This window comes from Xenopus tropicalis, chromosome 1 (assembly GCF_000004195.4).
Source record: "Xenopus tropicalis strain Nigerian chromosome 1, UCB_Xtro_10.0, whole genome shotgun sequence".
NCBI classification, from domain to species: domain Eukaryota; kingdom Metazoa; phylum Chordata; class Amphibia; order Anura; family Pipidae; genus Xenopus; species Xenopus tropicalis.
In genome coordinates this window covers 128,680,092-128,700,430 of record NC_030677.2, presented here as the reverse complement: position 1 = coordinate 128,700,430, position 20,339 = coordinate 128,680,092, and the positions used below count along the sequence as shown (strand labels likewise).

At 39.1% G+C, this 20,339-nt stretch overlaps 1 protein-coding gene across 1 annotated transcript; it reads left to right on the top strand.

Annotated features, from left to right (window-relative positions):
- Positions 1 to 9,784: 9,784 nt before the first annotated feature.
- On the top strand, positions 9,785 to 18,935 carry dmrt3 (doublesex and mab-3 related transcription factor 3). The gene is given in 2 exon segments (NM_001256220.2): positions 9,785 to 10,214; positions 17,950 to 18,935. Coding segments are annotated over 2 exon segments (1,350 nt in total). The 5' UTR covers positions 9,785 to 9,817; the 3' UTR covers positions 18,903 to 18,935.
- The last annotated feature ends 1,404 nt before the right edge of the window (positions 18,936 to 20,339 follow it).

Genomic DNA, 20,339 nt, shown 5'->3' with positions numbered 1-20,339 from the left:
TTACTTGTATTTTCTTCGCTTTGTGCATTCGAAAACATCTATTTGATTTCACCCCCATCTGTTGTAATCAATAACCTGACCATCTTGTTTTTTATTAAATGTACTTACTCTTAATTTCATCCACCAGTGGTTTTAGAGAGAATAATGTGGAGTTACCTATATGGCTTTGACATTATAAATCACTTCTTGAAGCTGAATCATATACCGGTATCGATTGATCCTGATATATCACAGAAATTTACTGTCACTTCTGTTTTCAATTAAAGATACAATCAGTCAGATAATGACTTAATTGGATTTTACAGAAGATTGAGTTTTATTGCCTAGTGCTTTACGAGTTTAGTTAAGGGAGATCATTTTATCACACTTGTCAGCCAGTTACTGCAGTCTCTGTGCCCTCTACTGCTGCTATTGTGACAAAGCCACACCAAATAGAGCAGGGAAAAATTATACTTATGACTTTCTGGGATATATACAGTTATTAAAGAAGAAAAAAGAACATGCAAGCAGGAAAGGGGCTGAAGTATTAGACTCATTTTTAGCCTGACTTCTGCTTCACTGGAAAGCCTTTGCAGCCACAGCACAGTCTAGCAATACTCAGCCAGCTTGTCATCAATGGCCTGCAGGCATCAGCAAGTTAGGATCTTGTTTGTCCACAACTTTGTGGTTAATCTGATATCAATAATACAAAATGTAAAATTGATTCTTGCCGCTGCCGTCTTTCTTACATTTTGTAATGTCACTTAAATGTTAAATTAAAGGCTATAAGTTGGTTTTTTTTTTGTTTGTTTTTTTAAAGTTCAACGTTAGAACTGTTAGAGCCTCTGATGGTATCTTTACCCACTTTGGATGTCACTATTAGTAGTTCTTAAAAGCCTTATGTTAAAAGCAAGTTCATTTAAGATAAAAACAAAGCTTATGCTCAACAAATCCATCTTAACACCACTTTTGTGAGTTCTCCCACAAATACAATGTATTGATTGTTGCCACTTGCCAGTGGGAAACTTACTACACTAACATTTGAAATTCAGTAACTGAAAAAACAGGTAACTGATTACAATCACTTGGGGGTTGCCTAACATTTGGTGCCCCCAATGATTGCACCTTTCCTTCTCCTTTAATCAAAATAGCATCACATTTTTGTTTCTATCTGTTAGTTACATGCAGTTTATATATACAGGGTCTGTTATCCGGAACCCCATTATCCAGAAAGAAGGTGAAGGCCATTTCCCATAGTGGTTATATTACATAGTTACGTAGGGTTAAAAAAAAGACCAGAGTTCATCAAGTTCAACCCTTCCAAGTAAACCCAGCACACACAACCTATACATACCAATCTATAGTATCACATACATAAACTATATATACAAACATTAATACTAGTTTTTAGTATCACAATAGCCTTATATACTATAGGCATTAACAGAATCTGCCATTACCACATCACTAGGAAGGGCATTCCACAACCTCACTGCCCTCACTGTGAAAAACCACCTACGCTGCTTCAAATGGAAGCTCTGTTCCTCTAATCTAAAGGGGTGGCAATATAATTCTAATAATTACAAATTATTTCCTTTTTCCCTGGAATAATAAAACAGTACCTTCTACTTGATCCAAACTAAGATAAGAAATCCTTAATGGAGGCAAAACAATCCTATTGAGTTTATTTAATGTTTCAATTATTTTTCCAGTACTTGCGGCATGGTGACCAAATTATGGAAAAATCCCCTGGGGGGAAAACCCTTATCATTCTGAATAAGAATGGAATGGATAAATATATGTGTCTGTTGCTGATGCTGGACTGCCACAGCTTGCATCTAGCCATCTGACACACATTTTATTACGTGAAAGTGTGGGTATGACCAGAATATTGAAGTCCCTTATAAGATCAAGCGAAGCACAGTGTCGTTGAAGATGAGGCAAACAGAAGTACTGTCATTGGTAGACTTGTTATCCTGACAAAATGTTGCATTTTTCACACTTTACACGTGTTTCTTCTACAACCTCACAATTTAAAAACGTAGGTAATAGTATATCAAAAGGAAATGCCTGCAGCAGTTGGAAAATAAAATAATGGAACTTATTTCTTTGATTTTTTTTTTTCAACCATTTATATATCTGCATGGTTTAAAAGTTACCACTGGGTAAAGAAGCATTTTGCCAGTTCTGGTAATTTGAGAATGTAGATAATTCCTTATACAGGTATCTGCTTGAGACCTGGGGTTTTCTGGTTAATGGTGTTTTTCCATAATTTTTCTCTCCATACCTTAAATCTGTTAAAATATTAACTAAAGGGTTAAGACTAATGTCCCATTGGGAGATTTAGTCGCTGCGATTTTTAAAAAGCAAGTTCCAGGTTTCCACATAAGGAATCCCATACTTATACCTTAAACAAAGCAGCAAAGTAGCTCTCACTCATAAAATATAGAAATAATAATTTTGGGGGTGCCATTAAAGGACACAATGGTAACCAATTATTTTCCAGACTGGAATGATTCAACGTTTAAGAGAGCCCATCCTCCTCTAGCTGTGAAAAGAGTAAAGTGAAACCTAAGACAACAGCAGTGACTAGCTCAGTGTACTTCCTACTCACTTACCTTTAATCCAATTATATAAATGCCATGGTTTATTTATATTCAGGCCTTTTTGCAGTCTTAATAATATAATTTAGAAAGTATTTCTTTCCATACTTTATGAATTGCAACATGTTTACTGTGTCCGAAAATCGTGGGGTCAGTATTTCAAAATACTTTCCTGCTAGACAAATTGCTGAGTGCATATCATCAATAAGAAGTACTGTAAAAGGCAAAGTCTACTAGAGTAACAAGTTCACTACCCTATACTTTACTCAAAATTTGTCATGACTTAAAGCTGAGATTGGTCTCTGAATATTAAAAAAAACCTGGTTTGGCTATGATACATGCATGTAGTCAGCCATTAATTCTCATTGTGCTTTTCACCTGATAAAATTTAGCTGTAGAAGCTGCCATGCTGGAAACTACATTACTTTGAGCTCTTTCCTGTAGCAGATAAGAGATAAACACTTTAATACACAGTGATTTTGCTATTTAAGAGAGGTTTTTACGGGGATCTATTGGCAAAAAAATTATATAAACAGATTGCTTATCTGAGCACTTTTGCAATTTACATTCATTATCTATTTTTTTTTTTTGCTGTTTTAGATTGCTTTGGAAAGAGCAGCTCTCTTTAAGTACCAGTGACCCAACTGCCTGAACAATATCTGGCTGAAAATCAGCTGCATATAAACAGGGCAGCAGCACATAGGCATGTTGACATGGTCCTTGTCCAACAGGTCTCTAGGTCCCACTGCATGGCCCTGGGGCTAATAATCAGATCAATTTGGCTCTATGTGTGGGTGACCAAATTGGATCCAGATCCACTTGTTTGGCAGCCTTTCCAAAGAGTGGATCTGGTAGTGTATGGCTTCAGTATGAATTCTATTGCAAAATATTTGAAGACTATTGGAAGGATTTGTTAAGCTGGCTATACACAGATTTAAGATATTTTTTCAAGTTGTAATATTGGTGAGTAGGCAGCCATCTCAGTGCATTGGGCCTGAGTCTGAGCTTTCAGAAGGAGCCAACGCTACACGTTATAACTGCTTTCAGATAAGTTATTGTTTTTCCTACTCCTATGTTACTGGAGGAGTCGCAAGCCGGGTTTGTATTTCTTACTATTAAGTGCTATTCTGATAACTACTACTTTTAGCAATACATGTGTCAGGGAGCTGCTATCTTGCTACCTTCCCATTGTTCTGCTGATTGGCTGCTGGGGGGGAAGGGAGGGGGAGTAACTTGCTGCGCAACAGTAAAGTGTGACTGAAGTTTATCAGATCAGCTACATGGCTGTAGCACCCTGGGAAATGAAGAATATGGCTAGCCCCATGTGAAATTTCAAAAAAATCTGTTTGCACTTTTGAAAAAAAGATTTCAATGCAGGATTCTGCTGGAGAAGCAGCTCTATTAACTGATGTGTTTTGAAATAAACATGTTTTCCCATGATACTATTCCTTTAAGGCAGAGTTGGCACCTCATATGCCCAGGAATGGGCAACACATTGGGCTTTTAAATTTGAAAAATGGAAGCAGTAGTGTTTTTTATGTAAACTTGGCTCAGTGCTATTTGAGTCCCATACAGCAGTGGTTCGCAGTCTGTGGGCTGGCATTCCTGAGACATTAGATAAGAGAAAGCCTGGAGGCCAGGGGAGCTAAAATTTGGGGTGCTGATATGCTACTTTGGGTACCTCTGGAACTATAGCAGGATGACTTATTAGACTGGTGTTTTTATATATCTTAAACTTTGTAGACAAAGGCTAAAAATGTTTGGCATATGGTAATAGCCAATAGAGACAGAGCTTAAGTATTAGAATCGTTTTCTATTTCCTTTTTTAACAGCAGCGCTATGTAATGTGTATGGATTAATGGGACAGAATAAACCCAGCTGGCTGGCTTATACCTATGGATAGAGCAGTGGCAGTCCTATGTGTCTAGTCTCTTTGACTCCTCATTTATCTGTGTGTGTTTTTCCCAGAATAAAGTCAGTGGAATCAGACACTCTTCCTCAGGCTTATCTGCCCCATATGCCTTTGGAAACTCATTCTCTTTCAACCTATTCTGAGAGGCACTAACTACTAACACGTTATAGTCACCTTGAAATTTCCTCTGCTATTTTCCAATTAAAAGCTTAATAGCCCTGGAAACGGAGTTCATGTGGTGAAGTTTACCATGGCTCCTTTCTATGAAAGGCTTTCTGCTGGGATCCTATTATGTGCTTGAATAAACCTTTTCTGAGCAAACTAAAAGGACTGGAGGTTGTCAGGTGTTGGGTTACAATAGACTTTCAGGCAGGGGACATTGTGCCAACATAAATACAAACTTAGCCCTATAGGGGTATGTTGTCAAATAGTAGGATATGTAAAACATTCCCATCAAATTAAGTATGAGAAAAGGATTACAGGACTATATCAATTGAGTATTTAAATGTGAACTCCAGTGTGCAGTGAGGTGAAAAGAGAGGCCTTTCTACACACAGGAATCTGCCGGAGAGGCCCAATCAGTGCCAGGGTCAGGAGATGTGTGTATTTCCTTGCTGTGTCTCTGTGCCTAGACCTATCAATGCAAGTGTGGGATTGGGAACATCTTACTGTGTTAGAAGTCAGCCAGACATTCTTTGACCAGCAAGTTGTGTGCATCATAAAGGTCTAAAGTGGCCTTTAACATTCTTTATTATATAAAAGCCAGTAATTCCATCTAAAATACAACCTCATAAATGCTGCTTTGGGAAGTTGTTAGTTACAATTGATGCTGATTGTGTCGCACTGAATATTCTTTCTCCCTTGGCATAAGTTATATGTTTGTGTGTATTAGTACAATTTTCATGTTACAATTATATATTTATAATAATGAGTATATAAAACATTTTAAATGGGGAGTTAGTTTGATGTGGAGTAGCACCAAATTAACACCAATAAGAGCAGAGTGTGTAGAAAAGGGGTTCACTCACAATGTCAGTAGTAGTTTTACCAACAATAAAAAGAAAATGGACCAACAATAAATCTTTTGGTCTGGAGCATTGGAATATATATGGGCTGGCTCAGCTTATAGCCTTATGGATTTAATTTATATAACTATATTTTATAATTGACAAGTGATGTCACAGGGTTAGGTTACATCATAGTGTCTCACACTACAGCAATGAATTGGAAACATTTTAAAAGTGATGTATTGTGCACGTTTTTTTTTTGTCTATTTTTATGGCAACTCTGGATTCTTTAGGAGTATAACAGGATGAATTTAGCTACAATATTTGTGCATTTTTCCTGAACTTAAATGAGGTTTGATTCAAGCAGTGGGAACCTCTGGGTTGGACAGATATAACACACAGCTATGGCAAGCAAGGTGTTTGGTACCAGTTGCTTGAACTCTGAGGCGCTGCTAACCTCAGTGCTAAACAGTGAAAAAGTCTACAGACCTCTGCCGTAAAGTGATACTCATAAAATACTCATTTGATTGATTCTATATTTGCAGTGCTGCTTATTGTTTCTTAATACATTGTATAAAAAGTATCACTACGTGTTTAGGAAAGAACGTTTGTGTTGCAGGGGGGGGGGGGGTTAGGAAAGAAAGTAAAAGGTAACATGGCATCCATATTTACACAGAATGACAGTTTTTACTTTTTTTAAATTATTTTTCACTGATCTCATTCTCCGCTTACCTACCCGAACCTGTTAAGGTCCCTTCCAGAACCCCAAGCTGCTCACAGACAGGAAGCTGCGGGAAAACCTGATTCCATGCTAAGTAATAAGTCACATGCTGGTGTACACAGACAGGCAGAACAGCATCTTTCACATTCAAAAAAAAATAAACAGTGGAAACCTGAACCTATAAATACCCTTATGACGAGAAAATAACTTGCTACTCCCAAGATAATGGTGAATTGTAGTTTTGTAGTTTCCTCGCTACTATTAGATTACTATTAGCTGAGAACTGGGAATTGTATTCTGAATTAACCCCTTCCTTGTGAGGTACAGTAGCCACTTATCTGGAATAGGGGGTCACAGCCAGTAACATGAAGTAGATAGGGGCTGATAGGCGCTGCTGAGACGCTTACTGGAGACATCTGCGATTTAATGAAGTCCGCCAGTCCTCGGCACTCTCTGTAATAATCGCATCTAAATGCTGGGAAATAGGAGCTGGGACGTGTAGCGAAATCTAAGGACAGGCGTGGCCGTTCATCTTCATGACAATCGATTAAACCAGTTTCCCATTTACACAAGTTACTTAATAAAAGAAAACGTTTTTACGGCGCAGTATTACAGTGATGCCTGCCTCCCTCGCCTTTACAGGAAATATTTATCCAATCTGTTTCAGTCGGGCAAGACAAACAGTGAGCGGTTCTGGAGACTTCACAGCCTCGCCTAGTCTCTCCTGCATGTTCATCCTGTGCATAATCCCTGTGACATTTATATTCTGTAATAGATAATATAGAAAGTCAAACAATGAAAATTATATCCGAGCAAAGGAAGCGCCAGAGATTCTTCCCTTCGGGTGTAGCCAGAGTTTTCCTAATGAATATCCCCATCAGCCAGACCCTGAGCTAGCAGAGACTCCTATTGGTTTGGGGGATTTTTCCGGAGAGAAGGAAGTAGTACAGACCTGGACTGGCAATCTGTAAGCTCTGGCAAATGCCAGGGTGGCTGCCAGTGTTGGACTCCAAGCTATTTTTCATCCACTTCTTATTATTCAGATTTTCCTAGTTTATTTAGTCTTAGTTGCTTTGTTCCCATAGAAAAATAAGTAATTTCCATGAGTTAGGCCAAATGGCTAGAAGCAGGAGGCCCACTGACACCTGGGCCCACTTGGAAATTTCATGGTGTCCCTGTGGCCCAGTCTGACACTGGTGGTTGCTGTAAAAAGCCATGGATAGTCTCTATGTATTGGGCCTGTGGGGGGTTTTTTTGTGCTTCTGTGCTCTTGAAATGCCAGGGCCTATCATGAATCTCAGTCCTGACATGCAGAAGTCAAATAGGTACAACTTGGGATTTTTGCATCCTGTCTGCAGCACTCACTGAATCTGATCGTATAAATAGCTTAGCTGGTGGGTGAATGTGCTCAGTTCCCTTATTGGGTTCAACTGTGTATGTAGCCAATATATTGCTCCCCACCCCGGATGCACCAACCCCCAGATGCAAGTATATCGGTATTCATTCGGTTCCAAATTAAAGCGTATAATAAACAATATGAAACAATTCCACAAAGTTGATGCCAGTAATAGATTTATTATATGAAACCCCAGGCGCTCCTGGCACATCCGACTAAATGGGGATTTATATAGAGACATAAAGCTAGCTGCAGCCTGGCCTATATTCTCATATCTCCACATCTCTATGCTTCTAGTAGCGCGTTGGATACAGAGGTGCAGCAGGGAACTGGGGGCTGCAATATATATCACACTTTCCCTAAATTCCAGGGACAGTCCCTGTTCTTTCACTTGGTATAGAAAGTGACCAACTACATAACTGCATTTCAATGACTGTAGGACTGGACATTATTTTTCAATTTCTGCGGCATGGGATTTACAGAGTTAATATCATAAGCATAAATTTACTATCGAATCTGCACGTTGCCTTTTTACACCTCACTTCTTAATTCCAAGTTCAGGCCAGAGAGGGACGGACCCTGCTAAGGTAATTGGGAAGCCTGGGCGAAGATTCTTACTATAGACATTTGCCAGCAATCTTACAGCAATGGATGGAATACTATTCTCTGGGCACAGACAGTTTCTGCACTTGCTGCTGCCTGCTAAGGCACATTTAAACCATAAATAGTGAAGGGTGTGATGTATTTTCTTCGGCCTATAACAAGATCTGGTGCTAAGTTGGAAGAAAAGTTCCCACACTGCTTTCAAACTGACCGACTACTTCCCAATATATAAACAATTCATCATTGTAATTCTTTTAATATTGGCTTCGCCATTATTACTTGGATATATTTATTATAGCTAGATAATAGATAGATGATAGATAGATAGATAGATAGATAGATAGATAGATAGATAGATAGATAGATAGATAGATAGAGACAGACAGACAGACAGACAGACAGACAGACAGACAGACAGATAGATAGATAGATAGATAGATAGATCATAGATAAACCATAGATAGATGATAGATGATGATAGATAGATAGATAGATAGATAGATAGACAGAGACAGACAGACAGACAGACAGACAGACAGATAGATAGATAGATAGATAGACAGATCATAGATGATAGATAGATATAGATAGATAGATAGATAGACAGACAGACAGATAGATAGGTAGATAGATCATAGATGATAGATAGATGGATAGATAGATAGATAGATAGATAGATAGATAGACAGACAGACAGACAGACAGACAGACAGATAGATAGATAGATAGATAGATAGATAGATAGATGATAGATGATAGATAGATGATGATAGATAGATAGATAGATAGATAGATGGATAGATGATGATAGATAGATAGATAGATAGATAGATAGATAGATAGACAGATGATAAATAGATAGATGGATACATAGATGATTGATAGATGGATAGTTATAGATATATATAGAGAGATATAGATAGATCGTAACTACTTCCTTATATATAAACAATTCATAATTGTAATTTTTTTAATATTGGCTTCCCCATTACTACTGGGATATATTTTTTATAGATAGATAGGTAACTAGATAGATAGACAGGTTGATGGATAGATATAGATAGATATATATAGTTGCACATAGGACTGTTGGTCAGTATGAAAGTAGGCTGCTTCCATAATGGGACCTCAGTTCCCCAGAGACTCCCGGCCAGGCAGGGTACCTTCCCAACTGTGCTGTGAGTACTGACGAAAGGGGGCGGTACCGTTTAGTGGGCGGGGCAAGCCATGGGGTATTGGGAGGTGTTGAAGGGAAAGGAAGCTGCCTGCCATTCAGGGAGACTGAAGCAGAGACCGGGCACCTGCACTCAGATACAGAGGGGCACACACTGACCCCAGCTCCATCTCCCCGGCATGGCAGACCACAAGCACGCAATCCCCCCACACCTGCCATAGCCAATGCCCGCAAATCCTGCCCTTAAAGAGAAGGAAGAAGGGGCAGCGTGGCAGCCGCCCTGCCAGGAGACAGTGAGTGGCGGGAGGCACCGATCTGAATTGAACTCATTGTTGCAGCTACTTCGGAGCCAAAGTCCCAGCGCCCTTATGTAGGGAGGTTTGTGGGTGCTACCCGCTCACATACACCTGCACCCCAGAGCCATGAATGGTTACGGTTCTCCATACCTGTATATGGGGGGCCCAGTGTCTCAGCCCCGGGCCCCCCTGCAGAGGACCCCCAAATGTGCCCGCTGTAGGAATCACGGCGTCCTTTCCTGGCTGAAAGGGCACAAACGTTACTGTCGCTTTAAGGACTGTACCTGCGAGAAGTGCATCCTCATCATAGAGCGGCAGAGAGTGATGGCTGCCCAGGTGGCACTGCGGAGGCAACAGGCCAACGAGAGCTTGGAAAGCTTGATCCCAGACACACTCAGGGCAGTGCCGGGTCTGACTTCCAGCCTGGCCACAGACACAGCCCAGCAGCCTGGCCGCCCTGGAGAGATTGGCATCCGATGGGCACAGGAGGCTCCCCCTACCCTACCGCTCTCAGTGAAGGCAGGTGGGTATCACAGACAAATGACAGTGTGTATGGCATCTGCATGGGTATGCTTTCAAATCCAAATAGGCATCATCTTTAGTGCAATGGGTATAAAAGTAATGGTACCAAGGGGATGAAAGATTGTTTAATTACAGACTGGGTGGATCATTGCTGAGGGAATAGGGCATCAATTTAATGCAACCTGCTTCTTTCATAGAAACACGGGGCCATTCGATATTTGTATACAACTGAATGAATTTAATGACCTGGACAGGAATATTCAGTTTTCACTTTAACTGCCGACGTTATCAGCTGTCAAAGCAAACCCTTGCTTGTCATTAGCCTTACAACAGGACTCTCTGCGCATCAGGAAGTGGAAAAGGAAACTTAGCAACAAACCTTGCCTCTTCCCTTAGGGCTTATATAGGCAGTTTGGTTGGTAGCAAACATTTCTGTTGATTCGTGGTAGGGGTCGCCCGGTCCCGCCAAGTTCTCCTAAATGTGTTACTTTTATATTGCTTTTTATGCGATCAACACTGTACATAATGAAAAAAACTTTGAACAATAGTTTGTAAAAGGTTCCTCAGTACTGCCATGTTTGTTCAGCCAAATCACATTTCTGTGCATTTTTGTGGAAAGACACATAGATTGTACCCCTCGCACAGATAGGCAGGTGAAATAGGGCCACTAATCATAAACATATATGGCTGTCATATGTCTTATTCTTATATTAGGGTAAAGACACACTGGGCTACTAGTAGCAGCTACTTTTAAGGCTACTAAACTCCAGAAAATACCCTGCCATAGACAATAGTGAGAATTGTCTCTGCTAAAACACACGTAGAGACAATTATTAGTAATTGCATTGATCAGCAATGTCTTTTTTAGTAGCCACACAAGTGGCTGCTACTAGTAGCTCCGTGTGTCTTCACCCTTATACTGTGCTGTCAAATTCGCTTATGTAACGAAATAACAAATCTTACGAATCTTACGAAACTTACGATTCGTTATATTTAACAATTTTAAGAATGAAAAAATAAAAATATGCGGTTTACATAAGTTTCATCACCCAAAATGTAATATTGTATAGCGTCAGGTTTTGCTACAACTGCAGCTTTAAAGCTTTTGCTTTTTAGCCCATGCTTCAAGAGGAATTTTCTACATGTTTTTTTTTTTAATTAATACTACATATTCTTTGTTGGACTGAGATTAAGGCTATTACTGGGCCATTACAGTACAGTCACCTTTTTGATACTGAGCCTCTCCAGTATTACTTTGGGTTATGTTTGGAATTGCACTAGATGGGGCAAATTGCACTAGTGCTGTAACAATTTTCTTTTACTTTTCTTTTTGACTTGTAATGTAATGACTGATTGGTTGCCTTGGGGTACTTCACTTTTTAGCAGTCAAATATGTTTGCAGTATTTCCTTGTAATATTACTTTTAACAATAGATACATCTTGGTCTTGGTCCCATCTGACCACAAAATATATTCGTTCATGGCAACTGGGGAACTCACATGCTTTATGGCAAACATTAGATGAGTTTCTAATACTCTATTTTTAGTAATATCTTCTTTTATGCCACTTTTCTTTTATGCCATACAGGCCAGTGTTATGGTCGGCTAAAACCTACAGTGGAGTATTCTGTGTCAAAGCCCTGATGTTAATCCATTTGAGAATCTGTGCAATTATTTAAAAAAATTCAGATGGACAAGTATCCTTTCTCTAAACTGAACAAATTAAAGCAAATCTGGCTGGAAATACTGGCCAGAGTCAGGCCAAACATTGTGCAAAGCTGGTACATACCCTTAGAAACATAACAGCTGTTATTGCTACAGCAAAACATTGCCGAGAATTTGTACAAACAGAATATTATGGAAACAAAATATTACTGACTACTTAAACACAGTTTTCTTATTTTCTAACATAGAACAATGTCACGCTAAAATGAACTAAATCTAATTTTTGATTTTTGAATTCAGTAAAATAGAGGAGAGAATTGGCCAATGGTGTGAATACTTTTGTAATGCACTGAATATGTAGAAAATGACATAGTTATAGGCCAGGAATAACTTCGTATTCTGCAGAATAAGACGGAAGTAAAATCGCTCATACATATATTATTTTATATAGGAATAGTTTGTTTTTTTCCCTAAGTGAATAGTTAAGGCATAATAGCTAATGTCGAAAGTAGGAGTATATTAGTAATAATATATATTTAATAATAATATAACGCGAATTTAAGAACATCAGTGGCGAACAATAACACAATTATAATGTATACGTATTAACTGGGTACTAAATAACGGAATGCTGACAGAGAGCCACAGACAGTTTTAAACTTTATTTTTATTATTTATTTTTCAACAAGAATAACATTGATGCATATTGTCAGTGAACAACAGTGAATACAGTTATTATTCAGTGGACAGTACATTTGGGCAGGTATATTGCAGCCAAGTTACCAGCTTTTTACTTGCCAGGCTGCGGGGAATGGTCAGTTACCTGAGAGACTGAGAAGTGCTGGATCCTGGTGCAATTTTCAGCAAAATATGTATTTTCAAGTTATGTGGGCTAGAATTTTGCCAGCGAGTTTCCTGGGTGATAAAGAAATAGATCTGTCCCCAAATAAAATCTCATGCTTTTCCCTGAATTTGAGAGGCACCAGTTTGGATTAAATAGCTTCTTTAGGGTAAAATTGAGGGGTTTATTGAAGGGACAGTCAAAACCTTTGCACTGCATCAATATATGGCATAGAAATGCTTTAGGGTGATTTATTGGAGTTTATTTTAGTCCCCCCCCCCCCCCCACCAACAACAACATGAAACTTTTTTTATAAATATAACAAGTGGCATGTTACTCCCATACTCACTCCCTGCCTTGGGCAGATGGATTTAGTGCGGGTCAGTGCATTTCTTCTGTGCGCACACCTATAGCTGATTTCGATCTAAAGCAGGGGATGTTGGGAAGGAGATGCTTCTGAGTGCTAGTCCCAGCGCTGGTTCAACCCTCTGCTGCCTATAGTTTCTGACTAGTAAGACGGTAATGTAATATACCAGCTGTAATTTTATGCGCATCCCATATCCTATGTTGGTAAGTAATTGGAGCTGCGATGAGCGCAGAAGGAATGTGTCTCTGCCCTGTGCGGATTCCTCTGGAGCAGTTGGTTGCGCCCTTAACCCACACTTGGCTAAACTGTCACAGAGAATCTGCAGTCTGGTGGAAATCTGCACTGTATTAATCTGATAAAAAATTATTTGCTCATACCAATTAAAAATTATTTTTTTCTCACTAAGTGCGAGGGTTTAAACATGGAAAAATCATTTTCTGATTCTCATGTTGTAACTCTGGTGAAATGTCTTAGGAAATGGATGTTTGGCACCTTACAACTACCCCACAGAGGCCTACCATTAACCCCTTAGTGCACAAAATGTCTATGCAAAAGTTCCATGAAGAAGCTACAAGGGAAACCATAGTGTATCGCGTATTTCTGCTATATATATAATTTTTTTTAAAATGCTTATTTGCTTTCAACGCTAAATAAATGCCTGTTACTGTAATCAGGGGGGCTAAATGGCAGCTTTCAACTTGTATTTCAGATGCCTTATACGGAAGCCTGGTGGTTTGTAAATATAGTTCATATTGTTATGATCAGTGGATGGTCTTTTAGCACTTGAACACCTACTGATAGGGGGATGGAACAAAATGCAGTGTTTGAGTGGGAAAACTGCTGCTTTTTAATTTCAAACTTTGATAAATGTATCCCTTAATGCATTCTTTCAAAAGTCAGAATCATTTCTAGAATACATACATTATTACACATAGAGAACTCTATTTACGCCGGAAGAACCGTTACTTTATTTGCGCTGGGCTTTAGTCTCAAATGTTTGTTTTAGACCAGGCATTATTCGCAGGAATTACCCTATACTGCAGGAAAGCAGTTTTTTAAAGTACTGGGTAAAAATGAATATGCCAACTGAAACGAATTGTTTCTGCAGTCCAAAATGTCCAAATGACTACAAATGTATAGTTATTTTCTTTTTTCTATCTCTCTTGCCTTTCAAACTGTTCTCTGGTTGCCAAGGTAAACAATACCTAGCAAACGAATAGCAGTTTATATATCAAACTTTGGTCCTACAGAACAGGGCGAAAAGTAAATATGAAAAAAAAAAAAGTTATGTCTCTACTAACATTTTTTGTTTTAAAATCGCCCTACCATTTCCTCAGGCTTTTGCTAGTTACACATTTCCCCCTATAAGATGGTTAATATTTCAAAATAAATTGATTCTCAGATGTGGGTGAATGATTGTTGTGTTTACCTTTGGCCTCTGGTACAGATGAAGCAATCAGGGCATTTTTCTGTGTCTACAATGGTGGCAGTTGATAGTAAAAATATTGGGCACGGATAGATGTTGCGGTGTGCCAGTTTCAGTACCGCTGTATAATCACGGCCACTCACTATTGGACTGATATATATATACCTATGTACTGGATTTCGCCTCATATGTGCTTAAATAACATTATAAATCAAATTTATACACTGCAGTGAGTGTTTCTGTGTTCATGCAAGGTACAGTAAGATATACAAGTATTTAAGGGATGACCTTAAGACTATGAAAGTGCGTTGTGCCAATCTTCAATGATTGCAGTAAGTAGCTAAGCCCAAAGGCTTTCAAGAGTGAGGTGTCTGGCAGCGACCCACCTATCTAGAAGAATAAATAGTGTACAAAGTCCAGGCTAGTTTTGCAGACTCACCACCTTAGGTATTGCCCAGTGCCCAGCTGGCACGGCTAAAGTAGATCTGTAGCCACATAGGCAGCTCCTACACAGGCAGTGGTATCGTTTGTAACGTGGGATTCTCACTTTGCCCAGGGACAGAGATGACAAACCGGCTATTTATTGCTTGTGAGTGAGTGGTATTGAGCTCTCCAGTAAACTGCTCAGCCTGTGATAGATGCACTTCATAAAAGATTACAGGAATCGCAGTGGGACAGAAGAAATTGAGTCTGGTAGCAATAACTTGTGCACAAGGTTAGCCTGCTGCCAGCTTGTTTGTATGATACCATTCCCGGCCATTCCTCAACGCCTGCCTCTGCCCAGGTGCCCGCGTTGGCATACAATATCGCCTACTAGCCATGGCACTAAGGGGCAAGTACAAATAGACTTTGGAATAAAATGTGGGTTTCCATAAAATATGTTACATAACATCTAATTCGCTTTTTAATGTCTCTGCCAAATATATTTAAATTTGCTTCTGCAAAATGTATATGTTGTTATTTACAAGTCAACGGGCCAAAGGCATGCTGTCCTTGCAAATATTTCGTACATATTAGCTTTTCATTGTTGTGTATTTTTTTTAATGCATGTACATTATTCATAGAGTTCCCACTTAAGAAAATTTGCTGAAATGATTAACCCATGTATTGCCAATAGGCAAACAAATAATGTGCTGCAAATTCTCTGAAATACACAAGGCACATTGCTCCCATGCAGGTAGATATAGGGAAATTCCACTTAAGAAACAGCGTTTCAGAGTAGGAAGCAAACCACAAGATGGACATATGCCTTTACCCTCAGACCCTCTCCTACATGCAGCCATCTAAATGCCAAAAGGTAGATATGTAGAACTGAAAATGTAAGTTGTTCAGCCACACAAGTAATTCAAAAATCAATATAAGTTGCAAAACCTTTTATCATTTTACAATAGTCAAACAAAATGTAAACATCTGGAGGTTTCCTCCGAATGAAAAAAAAAATAAATGTGAAATTAAGTTGCACCCTGGGAAAAATTCAAGATAATAAATTATAAAAAGTTGCTAAAAAGGGAACCTCAAATAAACCCAACACTAACCCGAGTTTTTAAAAAAACTAATTCATAAAGATTGCCAAAGGAAAAACTTATTCCTGGCACCCTTTTATACTAATATAAACCAACATTTCTTATGAGTTTATGTTGGGGTTTCGTTTTGTTTGTAACCATTGTTTACAAAGCTAATTTTGCAATAAAGTTCCTTATTGAAGTTGTCAGTGTTAATGAACCCCCTTTAGGATACCGCTATTTAAATTTTACTAGTTTTAATAGTGGTGTTATTTTCTGCAATATTGCATTTATGTGATCCACAAGAGCAGTGTATATCCTCTATATTATATAGTGAATCAAGTACCCACTTTTGTAAAATATAAAGAAACTATAAGTCACTGAGAACATATAACAGCACTGGGCTGGCTGAAGGCTAAGTTCTTTTATACAGGTCAGAGATGACTTCTAATATTCTCTTATTTTTTACAGGGGGTACGTTACTACTGTTATTATAAATCACAAGTTTTAGTGAGTTATGTGACAAATTACATCACTAAGCACCAATTATAACTGATGACATCACGAAGCACCTTTATAAGGATATAATTTACAGAATATTATATGGTTTGTGTGTATTATACCCTTTTAAACGTTGGCAAGTTATAATGATGCTAAGTGATGTAATTTGTGCCACACGATTCCCTGAAACCTGTGTATTATAATAAATAACATCCTTGTAAAATATATGGAAATCACCTCTGTGTTGCATGAGCTGTATAAAAGCATTGGACATTTGGCCTCCTACTTATATATGGTCATAAAATTCCTTGGTAACTAAAATAACCGTTATATTTTTACAATAGGAAGCACATTATTCTCTCTGTATCTATTATTTGTTTTTTATATAATCTGTTATTGAAGATGTGCTTCTGAACACAAAAATATTTTTTACAGTTGACAGTGCAAGGAAAATGTCTACGAAATGTACATATATGAGTACCAAAGAAACAAACATAGGTATGATATTCCTGATGGGAGTATTATTAATCGTCCTCAAAATTGTAAGCAGTCCAGCATTCATACACCCTTTAGTAGGATTTTTAGAGATATCCTATTTCCACGTTTCGATGTTTTGTTTAGAAAGCTGGGTATTGCAAGCAAAAGACTCCTGTTTGTTCGAATGCTATTTATTGAAGCGCAAGCGCTCCTGGAATGTATTACAATTTATTAGGGATTCTAGGCTAGACACTATCATCAACAAAACACATCATTAATATATATATATATTTATTAATGTGTATGTGTATATGTATATCAGCTTCTTTCCATTTTCAGTTTCAGCTAGGTAAAATAAGCATTTTTCAATGACTGGTGCTATATTTGAGTTTCCAAGCGTTGGAGGAAGCTGCGCTGGGTAACAACATAAATATACAAATATAAATCCAAAAAGTAAGCAGGTGCACACCAGGATTCTTTAAAGATAAAAATTGTTTTTATTTAATCATACTATTAAAAAACAGTATGATTAAATAAAAACATTTTTTTTTTTATCTTTAAAGAATCCTGGTGTGCAACTACTTACTTTTTGGATTTTGGATAGTTCAGTGCAATGAGGTATATATATACACAAACGTACCTTGTGGGCACAGGAGCACATTTATCAATTCTGAATGCCAGGCTGGACTCAACACAAGTTTTACAATGATAATGAACTGCGTTGCTATTCCAAGTTATTCTGTAATCCTGTATTAAATATCTAAAAAATCGCATGCTATATTACAACATTAAAAATACCAGTAAAAAGCTAAAATAAACAAGCAATATATTTAGTATATGAAACCGGTGTGGGGTTGCTGCGCTATCCTTGCTGTACAAGGCAGTAAGTCCGCACAATGCAGTTGGGAAGCCACAGTACATGCAGGATAGTGATGCTTTATTTCTCTTTCCCATGCAGACCTGGCAGAGGAGAGGATGGGGGACAGCAGCGGCACAGAGGCAGGGGAAACATACAGCGACAAAGACGCAGAGCACCGAAGCTCTCCAGAAGGAAAGCCTTGCTGTACCCCAGACAGCCCGGAGGTGGTGCCAGTTGCTGAGGCGGGGTACCCTGGGCAGAAATCGTGCAGCACCACGGACAGCACCACGGACAGCTCCAAGTACCCGGAGGAGCAGGGACATCTAGTGATTGAGGGAGCCACTGGCACAGTGTCCCTTCCCTTTAACCTGAAGGCCAACAGGCCACCCCTGGAGGTTCTTAAGAAGATATTCCCTAGCCAAAAACCCACAGTCCTTGAACTCATACTGAAGGGGTGTGGTGGGGACTTGGTGGGGGCAGTAGAAGTGCTTCTGTCCAGCAGATCCTCTGTAGCTGGGGAGAGAACTGCTCCTGAGCCCGAAAGCATAGTGTTGCCCCACAATGGCCATTTGTTCGAACACACGCTCAGTTCGTACCCCTTATCATCATCTAAGTGGTCTGTGGGATCTGCCTTTAGGGTGCCAGATACGCTGCGCTTCTCAGCCGATTCTAACAACGTGGTCCCCAACCCTCTGGCTGTACCATTGCAGCACCCCTTCCCACAGTCCCCCAGGTACCCGCTTCTTCTTAGGAACACCTTAGCAAGGAACCAGTCCAGCCCATTCCTACCCAATGATGTGACCTTGTGGAACACCATGACTCTGCAGCAGCAGTACCAGCTGAGATCTCAGTATGTCAGCCCTTTCTCAGGGAATACTTCCAGTGTCTTCAGAAGCTCCCCTGTGCTCTCTGCCAGACCCCCTGAGGACCCTAGAATATCTGTGTCTGAAGAGAGCTGCCCCATTGTGGTAAAACAGCCAATTTACACAGAGGATGACTATGATGAAAGATCAGATTCAGCAGACTCCAGAATACTCAACAATTCCTCTTAAAGGGTGCTGTGGGTCACTGGGCTGAACCAAGAGACAAGTAGTAAAATGAACAAGAAGATATGTAGTAACCCCCTTTATCTAACTTTATTTAACTTCCCATTTCCTTCTGCACTGGTCCAAGCAATAATAAGAGGCTGGAGTGCCTATTATTAAATATATAGTTATGGACTATGTACATATTATTTAAAAGAAACATATACATTTGTATCAGTTATTCCTAGTCCTGTGACATGTGCTAATGAATAGGACAAAAACTCTATAGCCCTAAAGAGCGGCAATCAGAAACCCATTTGGATTTGGAGCTCAGAACTACCATAGTAATTTGTGTCTTAGTACTTTTTTGTGCACAGAACAATGGGGCTTCAGGCCCAGGCCTACAATTTGGAAACTCCGGCAAATACCAGGGTGTCTGTTGTGCTTTATATTGGGCCTGTTTGGGCCTTTTGTGTAAATGAAAAGTTAAGGTCCATTTTGAACCTCAGTTCAGACTTGCAGGGCAATATCATCAATATCAATATAATATCATCCTTCCTCCCATTAATTGCCCTGCTTGAGGCAATAAGACAATATCATGGAGCCTGTGCCCTGACGGCTGCCTGCGTGAAGGTATTACAGAATATTACAGAACTTGAGTGAGAGGTGACTTACTGAAACAACCCATGGCAGCCCCCTCTGTCTTCTCACGCTAGAAAAGAACATATGTAATGTAAATGTAATACTGCTAAACAGAATGTGAACTGCATGGATTGCATTGTTAAATGAGCCCAACAGTAAATATTGTCAGGTTAATGTAGCATGCTAAGGACTCTGGCAGAAATAAAACAGATAATGAGCATGCCATTTATACTTGTAATTTCTTAAATGAAATTGGCACACACTTGGGAATGCAGACAAGGCAAGATGCAGGCAACAGGGGCATCACTCAGTTACAATGTAAGGTTAAACAGGGCAAACAATAAGGATATATGACTCCTTTTCCCATTGTTCATTAATAAATAACACAAATGCTAAAATCGAGTTTCTGGAATAAGAAAGAGCAGGCACATCAAAATGAAATGACAGGGAGGGTCGAAAAAAAGGTATGAAAAACTCAGTAAAAGCCACACAAAATTTAGAGGGGACGCACTCTAGAATTTGAAATGCTGCAATATTATAAGGGCAACCATTTTTTTTTTACAAATGTCAATATAACCACATTGATTGTAAAGAAAATTCAGATTTGAAACCAATCATTTTAAATGAATATTTATGAACAATGCACTAGTAATGTCTGAAGACTTTGTAGAATATCAAATTCAAGGGGCAACATTTAGCTGAAAGTCAGTGAGGGCTGTAGTACAGAGGCACATATTCAGCCCCCAAAACACAAGCCGACCAACCTGAGGAAGACAATACCTTCACACAAAGGCTGGTCACATATTCACTAAAGAGAGATTT